The sequence below is a fragment of the Hemicordylus capensis genome, chromosome 1 (assembly GCF_027244095.1).
Source record: "Hemicordylus capensis ecotype Gifberg chromosome 1, rHemCap1.1.pri, whole genome shotgun sequence".
NCBI lineage: Eukaryota > Metazoa > Chordata > Lepidosauria > Squamata > Cordylidae > Hemicordylus > Hemicordylus capensis.
The window spans coordinates 21,212,902-21,229,045 of NC_069657.1; the positions used below are offsets into that span (position 1 = coordinate 21,212,902).

At 46.2% G+C, this 16,144-nt stretch overlaps 1 protein-coding gene across 3 annotated transcripts in view; it reads right to left on the minus strand.

Annotated features, from left to right (window-relative positions):
- The window catches only part of TNFAIP2 (TNF alpha induced protein 2), a 49,505-nt gene that overhangs the window by 16,034 nt on the left and 17,327 nt on the right, over positions 1–16,144 (minus strand). Inside the window, exons 2-5 of one of the 3 annotated variants that reach the window (XM_053285466.1) lie at positions 15,461–15,798; positions 8,833–9,454; positions 5,906–6,020; positions 1,521–1,643 (exon numbers count right to left, since the gene is read on the minus strand). In XM_053285466.1, the coding sequence (XP_053141441.1) occupies positions 1,521–1,643; positions 5,906–6,020; positions 8,833–9,454; positions 15,461–15,671 (1,071 nt within the window). In that variant the 5' untranslated portion in view covers positions 15,672–15,798. Of the gene's footprint in view, positions 1–1,520; positions 1,644–5,905; positions 6,021–8,832; positions 9,455–15,460; positions 15,843–16,144 lie in introns of all 3 variants that reach the window. The other 2 variants (XM_053285457.1, XM_053285476.1) reach the window with 2 other exon arrangements.

The following is a 16,144-nucleotide window of genomic DNA, read 5'->3' on the forward strand; positions in this document are numbered from 1 at the left end:
GACCAGCTGAAGCTTCCAAACCGTCTTCAAGGGCAGCCCCATGTAGAGTGCATTGCAGTAGTCTTTCCTAGCCATAAGTGGAGATGCCAAGGACTGAAGCTGGAATCTTCTGTAGGCAAAGCATGTCCTCTAGCACTGAGCTACGGCCCCATCCCCAATCATATATCGCACAACTCTTATATCCTGTTACTAGTCTACTGTTGCATTGTCTTGCCACTGAAATAGAATTCCTAACCCTATCTGTCTTAAGTAAATTGTTACAGCTTTTGTTGGATGCTGAACCTTGCAGTCCCAATCCAGCACAATCATTTCAATGGAATTTAAGTGCACGTAGCCATGTGCTGGGTTGCGGGGTGTATCTATGCAATATAATAAACAAGTGGGGACACATGAAGTGCAATGGAAATGTCCAACTCTGAGGACGGAGGAGTAGTTCGGATGTAAGAGCCAACCCCAGCTAGGGGTGTGCATGGAACTGGTTGGCCCAGTTTGGTTTGAGTCTGAACTGACCAGCCCAGTTTGCTTCTGTACCCCCTAGAACCCCACCCCACCCTGGTCCGGTCAGTTTAAAAAAAAATTTTTTTTAACCTTTTGAAGGCTGGCGGGGAGAGGCGGGACCTTCGAGGACACCCGCCCCCCTGCTGCCCCAACCAACTCCCCCAGAGGGGAGAAAGGTAAAAAAATTCACGAACTGGTGGGGGGCTTCAGTCCTGGTCCAGACGGAACCGGGGGAGGGGGTTCGGTTCAACGCAAAACCATCAAACCCCCAAACCAACCCCCCGAACCAGTTCGCACATCCCTAACCCCAGGCCCTGGCACCAGGTCGAAGCATACATTTGCCAGCCAAGAGACCCCAGAGTCAGAAATCCCAGCACTGGAGACCCAGAGCCAGCACCTACTAAGCCTGAGCAGAAGCTCCCCGCACCTCAAAGCCAGTCCTTTCTTCCCCAAGTACCTTGTGCTCCCCCAGGTCAACACACCAGAGATCCATGATGGAGTGGAGGAGGAGTGCAAGACTCCATATTAGGACGCTGCCCCTTTAACTCTCTCTGTTCTTTAGCTAGGGAGATGGAGTCTGGGAGGGGGTTGTCTGATCCAGGAGCCATTTAAGGCATCATTCCCATTCTGACCCTTGCCAGAGCAAAGTGCTCACATGAGCTCTCCAGGGTCCTGCAGCCAAGCCTTGCCTTGCCTTCTGTTGGACCTCCTGGGTTCTTCTCTGTGGGACAGGACAGACAGGAAGTTTTCTTGACTGCAACCTTCCTAAAGTTACCAGAATCTGCTTGGATTGGCTTCAAAGAATCCTGAATTAATTCAAGATTTGAACCCACACCCTCCAATTTCAAGAATCTGGACTCTGACGGCACCTTCCTTTTCCTGACAACCCGACTGGCATTTTGGTCTGAATAGTGAGGGAAAGTAATGACAATTAAAAATAGTTTGGTTTAAGATAAGTTCCCAATACATAAAGGAAACCTTAATTTGATTGAACGTATATATATATGAATAAGGTATATTACCCGGATGACATCGATTGGTAGTTCACTGTGAAACTGATTGTGGAATTTTCCAGGTTCCTTCTCTTGTGTCCAGTTTTTGACTTCCGTTTGTAGACACTTGGGCAGGTAGCATTTAACAGAATCCTTTATAGGATAAGGAAACATAGAAAGCTGTCTTATACTGAATCAAACCATTGGTCAGTATTTCTAAGGTTTCAGACAGGAGGTTCTACAGCCAGGGATCAAACTTGAGACCTTCTGCATACGAAGCAGTTGCTCTATCAGTGAGCTACAGCCCCATCCCCAACACCAACAGAGAAAACCCCAAAACAGATTAAGCAGCTGGAGTTTCATTATCGCTGGCTGTTTTACAATTAAAGGGCCCACCAAAAGTGTCTGAAGGAGTGCCTGCTCCCATATGAACTTGCCCGTTCATTCTGTTCATCATCTTAAAAGGTTCTTTTGGGGGGTCCGCTGAAGGTTAGGTAGATGGCAAGCAGTGTTCCCTGTAACAGAGATTCCTAGATAGTGTTGACTACAATGCCCATAATCCCCAACTGCAAGGGCCTTTGGCTGGGGATTATGGGAATTGTTGTCAACAACATCTGGGAAATCCTGTCACACGGAACACTGATGGCAATGGGGAATAGGGCCCTTTTGTAGTCATGGACCATAGGAAGCAGTCTTATACAGAGTCAGTCCATAGCTCCATCTAGCTCAGTATCGTCTACATTCACCGGCAGTGGTTCTCCAAGGGTTCAGGCTCAAGTGTCTTTCCCAGCCCTACCTGGAGGAATTGAACCTTGGACCTTTCCCAGCCCTACTTTCTGCATGCAAAGCAGAAGTTCTACTACTGAGTGATGGCCCCATCCTCCAAAAGCTGCCACATGTCCTGTATAATGTGTAGCTAGTCCCCTACCAAGCATGTAGGAAGCTGCCTTATATTGCGTCAGACCACTGGTGCATCTAACTCAGTATTGCCTACATCAGGGCTGCACAGCTGTGGCCCTTCCACAGATGTTGGACTACAACTCCCATCATCCCCAAACAACAGGTCACAGTGGCTGGGGATGATGGGAGTTGTAGTCCAAAAGCAGCTGAAGGGCCAGAGCCTTGGTCTACACTGACTGGCAGTAGCTCTCCAAGGCTACCTGGAGATGCTCCAGGGACTGAACCTGGGACTTCTTGCATGCCCAGCAGATGCTCCACTTCTGGGCTACCTCTCCATCACTGTCTCATGGGACATCCTCATGAGAAAAGTCCTGCTGGATAAGACCAAAGGTCTATCTAGTCCAGCATCCTGTTTCCCACAGTGGCCAACCATATGCTTCTGGGAAGCTCTGAAGCAGGACATGAGGTTACCAGCCCTCTCTTGCCATTGGCAGGAACTGGTATTAGGTAGCATACTGCCTTTGAACCTGGAGGTAGCTTCAGAGGTACACCTAGATAATTTGAACCTGGAGGCACACCTAGGTCATTTGAACCTGCCTTTGGACCTGGAGGTAGCTTCAGGGGTGCACCTAGGTAAGCCCCCACTTGAGAGCATGTTATCTATATATATATAATTCGCTAAGACATACGTGTGGCTAATCCCATGCTCTCGCGAGATTTGGCGAGCGAGGGGAGGGGGAGAGGAAGGTGAGTGGTCAGCGAAAGGAAGTACCGGACCTGGTCGGCAAGAAAAGCACCGCCTGGCAAGAGGAAGCTAAGCTGCGGCCAAGATGGCCGCCACCTGGCAAGAAGAAGCTAAGCAGAAGTCAGGCCAGCCGCCAAGCGGTGAGAGGAAGCAAAGCGGAAGCCAGGCTGGCCGGTGAGCAGCGAGAGGAAGCAGTGGGCAGGCTGGCCGGCTGCTGAGAGGAAGTGGCAGCCAAGGTTGAATGGGGTGGGGGGGACAAACTGGGGTTGAAGGGAGGGGGGAGAGACAGGGAGAACTAGGGGTGCAGATGCTCTGCGCCAGGTCAGCTAGTTTATTTTACTTTTAACCATCTGCCGCTGTGTGGCGGGGATTGCCACTCAAGGGGGGGCCAAGGCAGGGGAGGCGGCAGCAAGAGCTCCCTCTCTGAGCCCACCTGCATCCCATATGACAGACTGGGCCATTTTTGGCCCATTTCAGGTGTTTGTGCATGCACTTGTGCAGAGAACCCCTAAATGGGCTAAAAATGGTTGAAAGTTTTTTCTAAAAAATTGTTTTATTTATTTATTTATTTGTTTGTTTGTTATATTTTAATAAAAATAACAAATAAAAAATGAAATAATAAAATTAAAAATTAAAATAAAAAATAATAAAATTTTAAAAGATTTGTGACACGGTGGGCATGGGGCAGCCGTGGGGCTCTGGGGAGCACCCCCCGAACATTTGGAGGCCCCAGACCTAATCCCCACAGTCTGTGGCTAAATCCACCTCTGGGTAGCTTATAACCATCATGACTCAAAAGAACTGCCTTTCTGGATCAGGCCCAAGGCCTATCTAGTCCAGCACCCCATTTTCCACAGTGGCCCACCAGATGCCTTGGAAAGCCACACAACCAGGAGATGAAGGCATGCCTTCTCTCCTGCTGCTGCTCCCCTGCAACTGGCATTCTCAGGCATCCTCTCTCTGAGCCTGGAGGTAGTCTATAGCCATCCAAACTAGTAGCCATTGATAGACTTGTCCTCCATTAATTTATCTAAAAGCCATATTTACTCATTTATTAAAGCCATCCAAGCTGGTGGCCATCACCACATCCCATGGCAGAACATTGCATAGATTAATTACGTGCCATTTGAAAAAGTACTTCCTTTTGTCGGTCCTAAACTTCCTGGCAATCAGTTTCATGGGATGATGCCTAGTTCTAGTGTTGCAAGAGAGGAAGAAGAACTTCTCCCTCTCCACATTCTCCACACCTTGCATAACTTCAGAAACCTCTAACATGTTTCCTCTTAGTCAACATTTTTCTAAAATAAAAAGCCCCTTGCTATGGACTTGCAGCTACCTTCCCACAGATGATTGGCTGGTGCCCATTCCATTAATTTTTAGAAACCAGATCAAAACTGTTCTGTTTGTCTGGACTTTAAATGATCAATAACATTCATGGCATTTGTTGGGAGGGAGCTTTTTTGGCTGTTGCTGCTGCGGGAACTATTTTATATGCAGTTTTTATTGGTGCGGCTTTGGTGTATACTGTACTGTGATTTTGTCTTTTTATCCTATTTCAAAAAACATTTGACTTTATTGATGGGTTGCCTTGGAAATCCTCAGATTGAAAGTGAGCATAGAAATGTTTTAAAATTAAAACATTTTTAATTTTAAACAATTAAGCAAGCACTCGGGCCCAAAAGCTCCCTTCACACAACTGCTAACTTAACAAAACAGTTTGTTGAGAAAGCTAAGGACATTTTGGAGATGCCCTTTAGACATCCTCCTGGACACATGAGATGCGCTTACTCAAGAGCAGTTCCTGTACAGCTGGGAGGAGGTCTGCAGTGCACTTGCACAATTTCAGTGGTGTGCATTTCTGCAAATGACAATTGGCATTCACCTTAGAGAAGCTTTCTAAATGCCTTTGCAGGAACTGTGACTTTGTATAATCTCAGCTCCTTCCCAGTCTCATCTCATGATCCTTCCCTGCCCCCCCCGCCCCATTTGTCTTTGGCATACAAATCAACATCATATGGGTGTGCATGAGTTCAATAGTACTAATTTAGGGAGGGGAAACAGTGAGTCATCAGTCCCAAGTAAGTACACGTGAAAAATCTTATGCATCGGATTGTATCCTAAGTCTAGTACTGTGACAATGAAGCTGCCTTATGCTGAGACAGACCACTGGTCCATCCTGGTATTGGACTACTTTGATCGTAGCAGCATGGTGAAGTTGGGCTTTCCCCCACAAAATGCATCACTTTACACTTGCTTACATTGAACCACATTTGCCATTTTGTCGCCCACTCACCCAGTTTGAAGAGATCCTTTTGGGGCTCCTCACAATCTCTTTTGGATTCCCTAAATAATTTGCTGTCATCTGCAAATCTGGCCACTTTGCTGCTTACCCCAACTTCTAGATCATTTATGAATACGTTAAAGAGCACTGGTCCCAGTACAGATCCCTAGGGGACCCCCACTTATTTCTCCACTCCATTGTGAAAACTGTCCATTTATTCCTACCCGATGTTTCCCGTCCCTTCAACCTGTTTCCAGCCCACACATGAACCTGTCCCCTTATCCCATGACTGCTGTTTATTCAAGAGCCTTTGGTGGGGATCTCATTTCCATGACATCTGCAGGGAACTCCTGCTACTTCACTAATACTGGGTCGGGACCACATGCAAGTCGCTCCCACTCATTGCTCAAACACAAATTTGACTGTGACCACACAAGTTCTTAGAAATCAGGATGAAAGCGCTTGTTAAAAGAACAAGTAGGCTCTTACCACTTGGTTTGCCACGTACGTCTGTTCAAACTGTCGGATTCGTTCTTGTGGCAAAAGGTCCCCAAGGCAGGCTTTGTCCAGCTCTTTCACTAAATCAGGGTGGTTTTTTATTTCGCTGAAATCAAAAGAAGATCACATCAATGATTGCCTTTGCAATCTGAAGCAAGTGCTTTCTCCAAAGACAGACTTCCAAGAATTCTCAATATGAAACAGATGTGAAACCCACAGCATACTTAGATCAAATGTGAACATCGCCCATGTCTTAGAGGCAAACCTTTCAAATTCTGACTTGTTCAGAAACTGCTTCCTGAACAATGTTTATATTTCTCAGGACAAACAGTTAGTGGATACTGCCAAGTTTTTTCATGAGACATCAAATGCAGTGTTTTGTACTGGCTGCTGAAAATCCCTTTTAAGACAGGCAGATGAAACCACTTTTCAATAGCCAGGAAATCTGATAGAACTGGAGTTCAACTTAAAGACAGCCTTCCTTGAAGATACAAATTAAAATATTTCCTTTGAATACCCATATTCTGCTATTGTTCTGATTGCTGTCATTGAAGTAAGGCAAGTATGTGTTTCAGTGTTTTCAGACTTGCCACATCTTCATGCTGGTCTTTGCTTATGATTTCCATTAGAATCAAAATGAGTTACAATAATCAGATACTCCATATGTACGTATACATATATGTGGGTTCAGATGACCACTGGCTAATCCATAAGGTGTTCATATCTCAGCAAAATGTCAGGACATAAAGGTGCATGCTTCTGCTGGGTGTGATGTCTGAACCCGCCCAAGTCTGGTTCCTGCACTTTCCACCTGACATTTTACCAAGATCAAGATGTGACATCTGATTTCCAGACCTTGAGTACAGAAGTCAGTAAAATCCTGGGTGGAGATGTTACTGGTTGGAGATCATCTGAACTCGGCCTATTTATGGGACGATTCCAGCATTAGATTCCCCCACTTGCATTCTGAAGTGGTACTGTTGTGGATATAGAAATAAAATCATCCCACCTTTCTAGGGGATGGGGGCATAGCTCAGTAGAAGAGCACACGGAAAGTCCCAGGTTCAATCCCTGGCCTCTCCAAGTAGGATTGGGAAAGACTCCTGCCTGAAACCTTGAAACGCTGCTGCCAGCCAGTGCAGATAATACTGAACTAGATAGACCGATGGTCTGACTCAGTATAAGGTAGCTATTTATGTTCCTAATTTCATTTGATTCGACCATGGCCTAAAAAACGAATGACCTTTGTTTTGTGGTGGTGGATACCTTCTGCCTTTTAGGATCAACTGTCAACAGTAAAGGATCCATCAGACAAGAAATATGCCTCAGACTAGCACTTGGTAGGGTTGCAATGAAGGCCTTGGAAAAGATATTTAGATGCCATGACATGTCTATACCTACAAATATTAGAATCGTTTGGACTGGTTTTCCCCGTGACACTCTATGGATGTGAAAGCTGGACTTTGAAGAAGCAAGATAGAAAAAGCATTGATGCTTTTGAACTTTGGTGCTGGAGAAGGCTTTTGAGGATAACATAGACAGGCAGAAAAACAAACAAATGGATCACAGAAGAAATCAATCCAGAATTTTCACTCGAGGCACAAATGACCAGGCTCAAACTATCATACTTCGGACACATTATGCGAAGACCCAGCCCCTTGAGAAGTCCATAACGCCGGGAAAAGTTGAAGGAAGGAGAAAAAGAGGATGACCAGCAGCAAGGTGGATGGACTCGATTACAACAGCAGTGAATACACTACTGAAAGACCTTAAAGGTCAAGTTGAAGACAGCTCATCCTGGAGAGAATCTATCTATGTGGTCGCTAAGAGTCGACACTGACTTGACGGCACTTAATCAATCAAGCAATCAGCCTCTTCATCTGAAATTTCATGTTTGTGTTTCTCAAGATGTTTGCAAGTTAATTAATTTAACTTAATTAGTTTGTTAATCCAGTTTGGCTATCTAAGTTTGCTCTCTCTTCCTCAAACAAAAAGCTTAGAGAAGGAATTTATATGAAAAGGGCCTAATTGTCTGTCCAAATCAGAGTAACAATGGAAAATGTCTAAGTGGGAACTAGTTTCCTATTAAGACAGGACTGGAATGCTGATTTGTTTTTCTAAGTCATAGAAAAAGTTGGAGTACCCAACCTGTGGTGCTGCAGATGATGCTGAACTACAGATCCTAGCATCCCCTGCTACAATTTATTTCAATGTGTAAGTATAGCTATGTTCATTGAACTAATGCTAACACTTGAACTTGAACGACACAAGCAAAGCATCCAAAGAGGGGCCATAAGCCCCACCCCAATCCATCACTCACCCAGGCCAGTGCACCACTCATGGTTACAGCGGCGTTAGTCTGAAGAGGTTAACACCACATCCATGATGGCAGGTGTTTCTGTGATTGGGAGGCTGAGGTGCCCCAGGCTCTGGATCATGGAAACACCTCCCATCTCGATTACAGCATTCGCCTCTTCCAACAAACACCACTGTAACCATGAGCGGTACACTGCCAGGGGTGAGCGATGAGCTGAGATGGGACTCCTGGCCTCGCTTTCAGTGCTCTACTCATGGAGAGTGTCCTTTCCCCAGCATGTCCAAATAGGGCTCTTGTGTACACTGCACACACTTTGTATGAGTGTTGAACATAACATGCGAATAGGGTTAATACCTCTACCAAAAGAGATAAGAACCCAAGAATACAGAAGAGCCCTGCTGGATCAGACCAAAGATCCATTTACTCCAGCATATTGGCCATCCAGATGCCACCAGGAAGCCCACCAGTGGGGCTTGAAGATGATAGCCCTCCCCTACAGCTGTTTCCCCAGCAACTGATGTCCAGAGCCATACTGGCTAGATATCCAACTCTATGCCAGTGAGAGGTGCAAGGCGGAGCAGTAGGGAAGGTTGCTACTTACTTTGGATAAAGGTTCTGCACCCAGTTGAGGAGGTGGTAAGTGTCCTTCTGGCCCAGCTCAAACTGAGCAATCATCTCCAGCTGAGAAGAGAAGTAGTGGTGGTAGCACTTGGCATAAGTGCTGCATACTTGGAAATGCTCTGGGTAAAGGGGTTTAATTTGCTGTACCACTTTGATGAGATCCAACTTCATAGTCTTTCCCATGTGCAGGAAGAAGCGAGTGGTGGTAGAGAGGCCCTCCATATTATCAAACGGGGGCTCTTTCATTCGCTCGGCGACAGATGCCTGAACCATCTTCCTCCAGTCCTCTTCCCATTTTCCGGGTTGTGAACTATCAGAAACTTTAGAGAAAGATCTCTCATCCTTCACCAGTTCTACGATTGCTCTTACTGCATCCTGCAGTAACTCTGGATCAGCTGATGCTAAGCGTATGGAGAAGCGGATAACTCTGAAAACCTCTTGCCTCAAAACCTCGAGCAGAGCTTCAATCTCATCCTGATTTCCTGTCTTTTCCTCTTCACTTTTACAGCTGGAGTTGCTATAAGTTCCCTTCTTCATGTCCAAGAGATTCTGGGCAGCATCAAAGAACTGCATGTCCTCAATTTGCTTTCTGATCTGGTCAACTGGCAAAACAAAATATGAATATATTTGTCCCCCTTGTTGTGATTCTCAATGAATTATTTGTAAAGCACTAGGTAGACCACAGCAAGATCTCAGAAGGGATGTCTGCATAAGTAAAAAAGCAGCTGCAAAACAGAAGATTTATTCCAACGTGTTTCGATTGAAAACATTTTCAAGGAATATTTTCACTAAACTGCCTGGAAGAGATACTTTCTTGCAAGAATCCGAGGCAGACTTCTAATTTGCAGTTGTTTTTCGTTCTGTTGTGACTATCTCACTTGACACCAATCCTCTATATAGTTTTGTGTCTGCATAAATCCTGTAACCTCTCCTCCCATGGTGTCAATATCTTGATCCAAGGCTGATCCAAATGCACTAGAAGGGCCTGCAATTAAGCTCTTTTTTGGACGGATTTATTCTGCAACTGGATCCTCGCTGGATTCCCATTTACAAACATGCCCCCTTGAACTAATGAACCGGTTCTGAACTGGTCTGGCAGTTCAGTCCAAGCCGGGGGTGAATTTATTTTGTCGAATTTGCCTTCTGGTCTCTTGCCTTTAAGGAGTTGGATCTCCAGTGGGGAATGGGGTCACAGCTCAGTGATAACGCATTTGCTTAGCATGCAGAAGGTTCCGGGTTCAAATCCAGAATCTCCAAGTAGAGCTGAGAACAAATCTTGCCTGAAACCTTAGAGAGCCACTGCCAGTTATAGCAGACAATACTGAGCTAGATGGACCGATGCTATGACTCAGCAGCTGGCGGCTTTCTATGTTCCTGTAAGTTCAAAGGGGCATACATGAAACAACCCCACATTTAATCTTCACAACAACCCTGTGAGGTAGATCAGGCTGCCTAATAGTGACTGGTCCAAGGTCACCTTGGCAAATGGGAAACTGAACCCAAGCCCAACACTTCTGTTTACTACACCAGCTCTTCATACAGAACTGGCTTGGGCGAGGGAGGAGTTGAACTCATAACCCCATGGGCACAACCAGGATAAAAAGACAGGGCTGACTACACTGCTACACCATACCTGCAGGTGTTTCTATGTTCCTGTATTTATTTATACATACATGTATACATACATACTGTTGGGAGTCAGGGATTCTACCCGTGTTCGTTCCTTGGTTGGGTAATTTACACCAGGTACCAGTATCACACTTTTAAACAGAGCTTTATTAAAGTGTGTTAGCAATCAAAGCTCATTGGGTGCGGCTGCGTGTTCTAGTAGGTTCTACTTCTCTTTTATATTGAGATAACAGTACATTCCACACGTGTGCATTGCATACAAGGTAATACATCCCCTTTTAACCCAAACGGTCTCAGACGTTTTCAAGTGTGACTTCTCTCACTCACACAGACATAATCAAGCACCTTCAAGGCAAGGAACAGAATCAGGGGCGTAACTACCATTAGGCAAGGGGAGGTGGCTGCCTGGGGGCCCCCACGCCTTGAGGCACCCCCCCGAGGCAAGTCACATAACTATATAGTGTGAAGTGTGTGTGTGCGTATCAGCAAGGGGCCCATTTTAAAATTTTGTCTCTGGGCCCACTCCAGCCTTGTTACGCCCCTGAACAGAATGTACCAGATACGAAAAGTGCCATCTATCTCAGCTAGCTTGCTACTTATCTATATTATTATTTCTCCTGGGTGTGCCTTCGAATGTGCATCCTGGCGCCCCAGCTGATTGGCTGGGCACCGGCACACCCAGGACACCAGAGGCGGAGGCGAGCCTGTCCGCGGAGGCAAGCGGCAGGCGGGCCCGGCTGCAGAGGCAGGCAGCAGTGGCGGGCCTGTCCCCGAGACGGAGAGGTTACTGGGGAGGAGAGGTAACCGCCGGTCCCGAAGAGCGCACAGATGCTCTGTGCGGAGTCAGCTAGTTCAAACTAATTCATTTCGCTGCTTAAGCACATTTTCAAATATTTCCCCATAATACATATATATTTATATACCGCCTCCAAACGCAAGTCTCTGGGCGGTTTACAACAAGACAATAAAAACAACAAATCAAAAATTTAAAACAATATTAAAAACTATTAAAAACCACCAAACTATTAAAATCAGTGAGACTCGCCGTTAGGGGGTTTGCAGAGACGGTCTCTGGAGACAATCGCCCGTGGAGCTCTGGGCGGCTGGATTGGCTGCCCACACGACGGCCGGCTCCGTCACGCAAGCGCAAGTGCGCGGGGGGCATCCTGGAGAGACACCCAGGGCCGGGAGGCTGGTTTCAGCCTCCCACCGGGGGTCTCCTCATGTGTTGCGCTCACTCCGTTCACCTTAGCTAAGTGGAGGGGGAATTAGGCGGGTTAGCTGCCGGGAGCTGCACGGCTCCTGTGACAACACACGACCGCCAAAAAGCAGGCTAGGCTCCCTTAGCCCAGTTTCTGGCGATCGTAAGAATCGCCTCAGTATCTAATTAAAAGTCTGGGTAAACAAATGTGTCTGCCTTTTAAAGGACTGCCTTTTTAAAAGTTGTAAGAGATGGCGAGGCTCTTATTTCAGCAGGGAGAGTGTTCCAAAGCCTCGGGGCAGCAATGGAGAAAGCCCTTCCCTGAATAGCCACCAGACGAGCCACCAGGCGAACCTCTCCTGATGATCAAGCGAAGAAGAAGAAGTTCTCTTCAATACCCAGGGCCCAAGCTGTTTAGGGCTTTATAGGTTATAACCAAGGCATTTTGGGCATTAATACAGATGGGGAAGCAGCTATCCTGAAACACCCTATGAAAAACAGGTGCAGCATGACTCATCACTTTGCAATGGGATCCCCCACCCACAGATTCATGAGAGAAGGGATACTATGTGCTTTGGCATAGTGTTAAGTAAAACGCATATTCCTCTTTAACTGACACTTGATAACTTCACAGGCCTGAGCACATTTCTCATTACAGGGTGATGTGAAACATTAAATTACACAGGCACTCTCAGGGCTGGATGATGACATGCTGAGATCCTAAGCCGGGGTAGGCAACAGTGTTCCCACTAAGGCATGTGTGTTAGACATGTGTGCTCATACGGTTTTTGATGTCCGCTCAGTTAATTTTAGATCCTGCTCAGGGTTAATCAGTAAGGTCCCACTCTGAATGCACATGCCCACACACTGCTTTGATACTGCCAAGGCAAAACTCATTCCGCACACAGACAAAAAAAATTAGAGAGAGCTCTAAACAGCTCTCCAGCTGTTGCTGAACTACAACTTCCAGTATCCCCAGTCACAATTTATCATGGCTGGGGATGATGGGAGTTGTAGTTCAGCAATAGCTGTAGAGCCAAGGTTGCCTTTCGCGGCCCTAAGCTATGTCAAGCTTAAAAGGCCCTATAGCATTTTTTAAAAAAAATAAAAAAAAAATATTCTGACAAAAAGGACAATGAAAACTGAAATAATCAAGCTTTGGTTTTACTTGCAAAATGCAATGAAAAATGAATGGTCAAACAAAAACAGTTCTCTTACAATAAGATTATCTGAATTAGAAATGCCTTTACATGGATATACATTGAAACCCTTCTCAGGATTGGTGAGAAGGGCTAGCCTCTTTTGCAGGGAGGAAGCCGGAAAGCGCTTACCTCCCCACAGACGAGCACAGGGATGTTGCTGGGCATGCGGATTGCCCGCCCAGACAAGTGGAGGCTCTCCTGCGGGCCACCCACGCCTCGCTCAGCCGCTCCGCCCCCCCCTCGAAGCCAGCGTGGTGCTGTGGTTAGAGGGCTGGACTAGGACCGGGGAGACCCGAGTTCAAACCCCCATTCAGCCATGATACTTGCCGGGTGACTCTAGGCCAGTCACTTCTCTCTCAGCCTAACCTACTTCACAGGGTTGTTGTGAGGAGAAACTTAAGTATGTAGTACACTGTTCTGGGCTCCTTGGAGGAAGAGCGGGATGCTGTAGTGGTTAGAGTGCTGGACTAGGACTGGGGAGACCTGAGTTCAAATCCCCATTCGGCCATACTAGCTGGGTGACTCTAGGCCAGGCACTTCTCTCTCAGCCTAACCTACTTCACAGGGTTGTTGTGAGGAGAAACTCAATTATGTAGCACACCGCTCTGGGCTCCTTGGAGGAAGAGCGGGATATAATTGTAAAAAAAATAAAATTAAATTAAAAAAAGTAAATAAATAAATTAAAATAAATAATAAATAAATAAATAATGCACTGCGTGAGTCTGGAGGTTCTCACAAGCATGCAAAACCAGGCTGAGCTCCCAGTTTTGCACATTCATGAGAATAGCTTCATTATGTAAATTGGAAAAAAAATTTTAATTCAGAGACCCCTTACAATGTGAGGCCATAAGCTGTAGCTCACTTAGCTTGTGCCTAAATCTGGCACTGACTTCTCTGTAGGGTGGAATTACACACTACAAGGAGGACGGGCCTGCTGCCACCAAAACTGACAGCCCCATGTCAAGTTTCTCCTCCTATTTCATAAAAACACATACAGAAGACCTGCAGATATCGTGGATGTCACTTTTGTGGTTTTGCTCTTTTGTGGGCAACTGCCTATTACACAAATGGAGTTAACACAGGTGTAGTTTTGGTCTTTCGTAGCATTTTCCGGGTGGTATTTAAAATCTAAAGGGAAAAATCCTTTAAATTCTAAATTCCCCCCCCCCCCACAAATGACTGAAACTACCTCTATAACTAAATTTGTGTTCTGGGAATAGGCAGGTGGCTCCATGCCATTTCTCAGCTGAGAATGCGTGGGGGATGTAACATTTAAATCCACAACCTGTTCTCAGCTGAGAAACAGAATGGGGTGCTGATTCGCCGGGCAAGCCTGCAGCTACTTCTCAGGAAACTAACCCCCCTTTTCAGGATCGGCTTTAGCGTTGAATAGCTTCGTTTTAACTTGGTTTTCACTGTCACTGTACTGCACATTTACTTTGCCTCTTCTCCACATCCCTGGCTGCTGCTGGCAGGGGAGGAGAAACGCACAATGCAATGACACCTGGACATGGGGGTGGTAGGAAGTTGTACTAAACATTACAGAGGACAAGTATGCAGTCAACAAGGGGTTGCCATCAGTTTTCCTGTAACAGGGAATCCCAGCTGTTGATAACTCAAGCATACTTCTGCCCCAGACTAGTTGATATATAACAGATCTATCTTGCATTTCCACTTTAAAAAAAAAGTTTTCAAGGAGGCATACAAAATATAACGATCAATTAAAATGCATTACAGTAAAGCTTCACTGTTGGATTACTTTTTCCCCCAGAAGAGCAAGATAATTTGTTTTAGAAGAAGAATCCTAAAAGCAAAAATCAGCATTAATAAGGCAGGGACAGTATAACTATAACAAAACAACAAACAGGAAGACTTAAAGGCAGTCCACATTAGGGGTGTGCATGGAACCCCTTGGTAGTTCAGTTCGAATTCGAGCCGAACGGCCAGTCTGCAAACCGGTTCCTTAGAACCAGCCAGCAGTTTGGTCTGGTTTAACCTGCTTCAAAGGGCTATGGTTATAAAGAGGAATCTGGTGAGGATCCCCCTTTACGAGCAAAGGGGTTTCCTCCTCTAAAGGGGTTCAAAGGTGAGAGGGCACCTGACCGGTGGTGCAGTGGCGGCGGATCCTCGACAGCCGTGATGGTCCCTCTAGGCCCCGCCGGCACTCCCTCCCAGCAGCGTGGGCCTCACCGTATTCCCCTTTACAGGCATAGCCCCTCAGACTGGGCCGAACTATCTTGATCCAGTCTGGGTCCAGTCTTGTTTTTATCCAGTACACACCTGCAAAATGGGAGCATGCTCAGCTCTCAAAACAGGAAGGACGTCTCCTATCCCCTTTATGGTTATGTGAGCTGCCCTTGACTCTGCCACCTAAAAGGCAGTGATGATGGGTGGCAAATCTCCCTGGGGGCACATTTTCAAAGCTGGAGTGCCACCACAGAGAAAGCCTTCCCTCTGGTAACCAGCTGCATAACCTCTAAGGCAGGGGCACCAGGGGGAGAGTTTTAGAAAAGCATCTGAACTTATGGGCAGGTGCCTATGGGAGCAGGCGGCCGTTCTGTATGGTCCTACTGTACCTGTGACAGGCTTGAATTCATTCAATGGAGGCTCCTTGGAGGGGTCCGTCTCGTTAGGTTTTCCTTTGGGTCTTATCATTGGACCTAGTTTGAATATATGATCATTGAGTACTCGCAAGATTCCTTTTTTGGTCTTGTTGCAGACCCCGTTGTTTTCTGCAGGTGCTTCAAGGGGGAGGTCCTGAACCGGTCTGCAGTTTTTTCCTTTCATGGTGATTTTTATCTGAGCCTCTTCAGCCGATTCACTTGACCCAGAGTCGGGATCCGATTCGGATGTTGAAGGCTTTGCACTTGCGTTGTCTTTAAACCCACGCTCGTCGATGTCTTTGGCAGGACTTCTGTGGAAAAAGGGCATCTGTTTTATCATCTTTCTTCTCTGAGCCTGCAAATCACATTAAGAAGTTGTCAGGCTCTAGGACTTGCATTCCATAAGCAAACAGACCACAAGTCTGGGAATACCTTTATTAGGACCAAGCCAAATGACACAAAGTTGTGAGGAGCAAGCCTTTGAGTTCTCTTAGCAAGCATGTTAAATAAAGCATAAAGTGGAGTGTGAGGAGGCGTATCTAGGGAAAATAGTGTCTAGGGCAAGCACTGAAATTGCGCCCCCTGTCCAAACATCTGACACCCATCTTTCAGATAACTTTACCATAATATCAGCTGAAAAATACAAGTCAAGCTCGT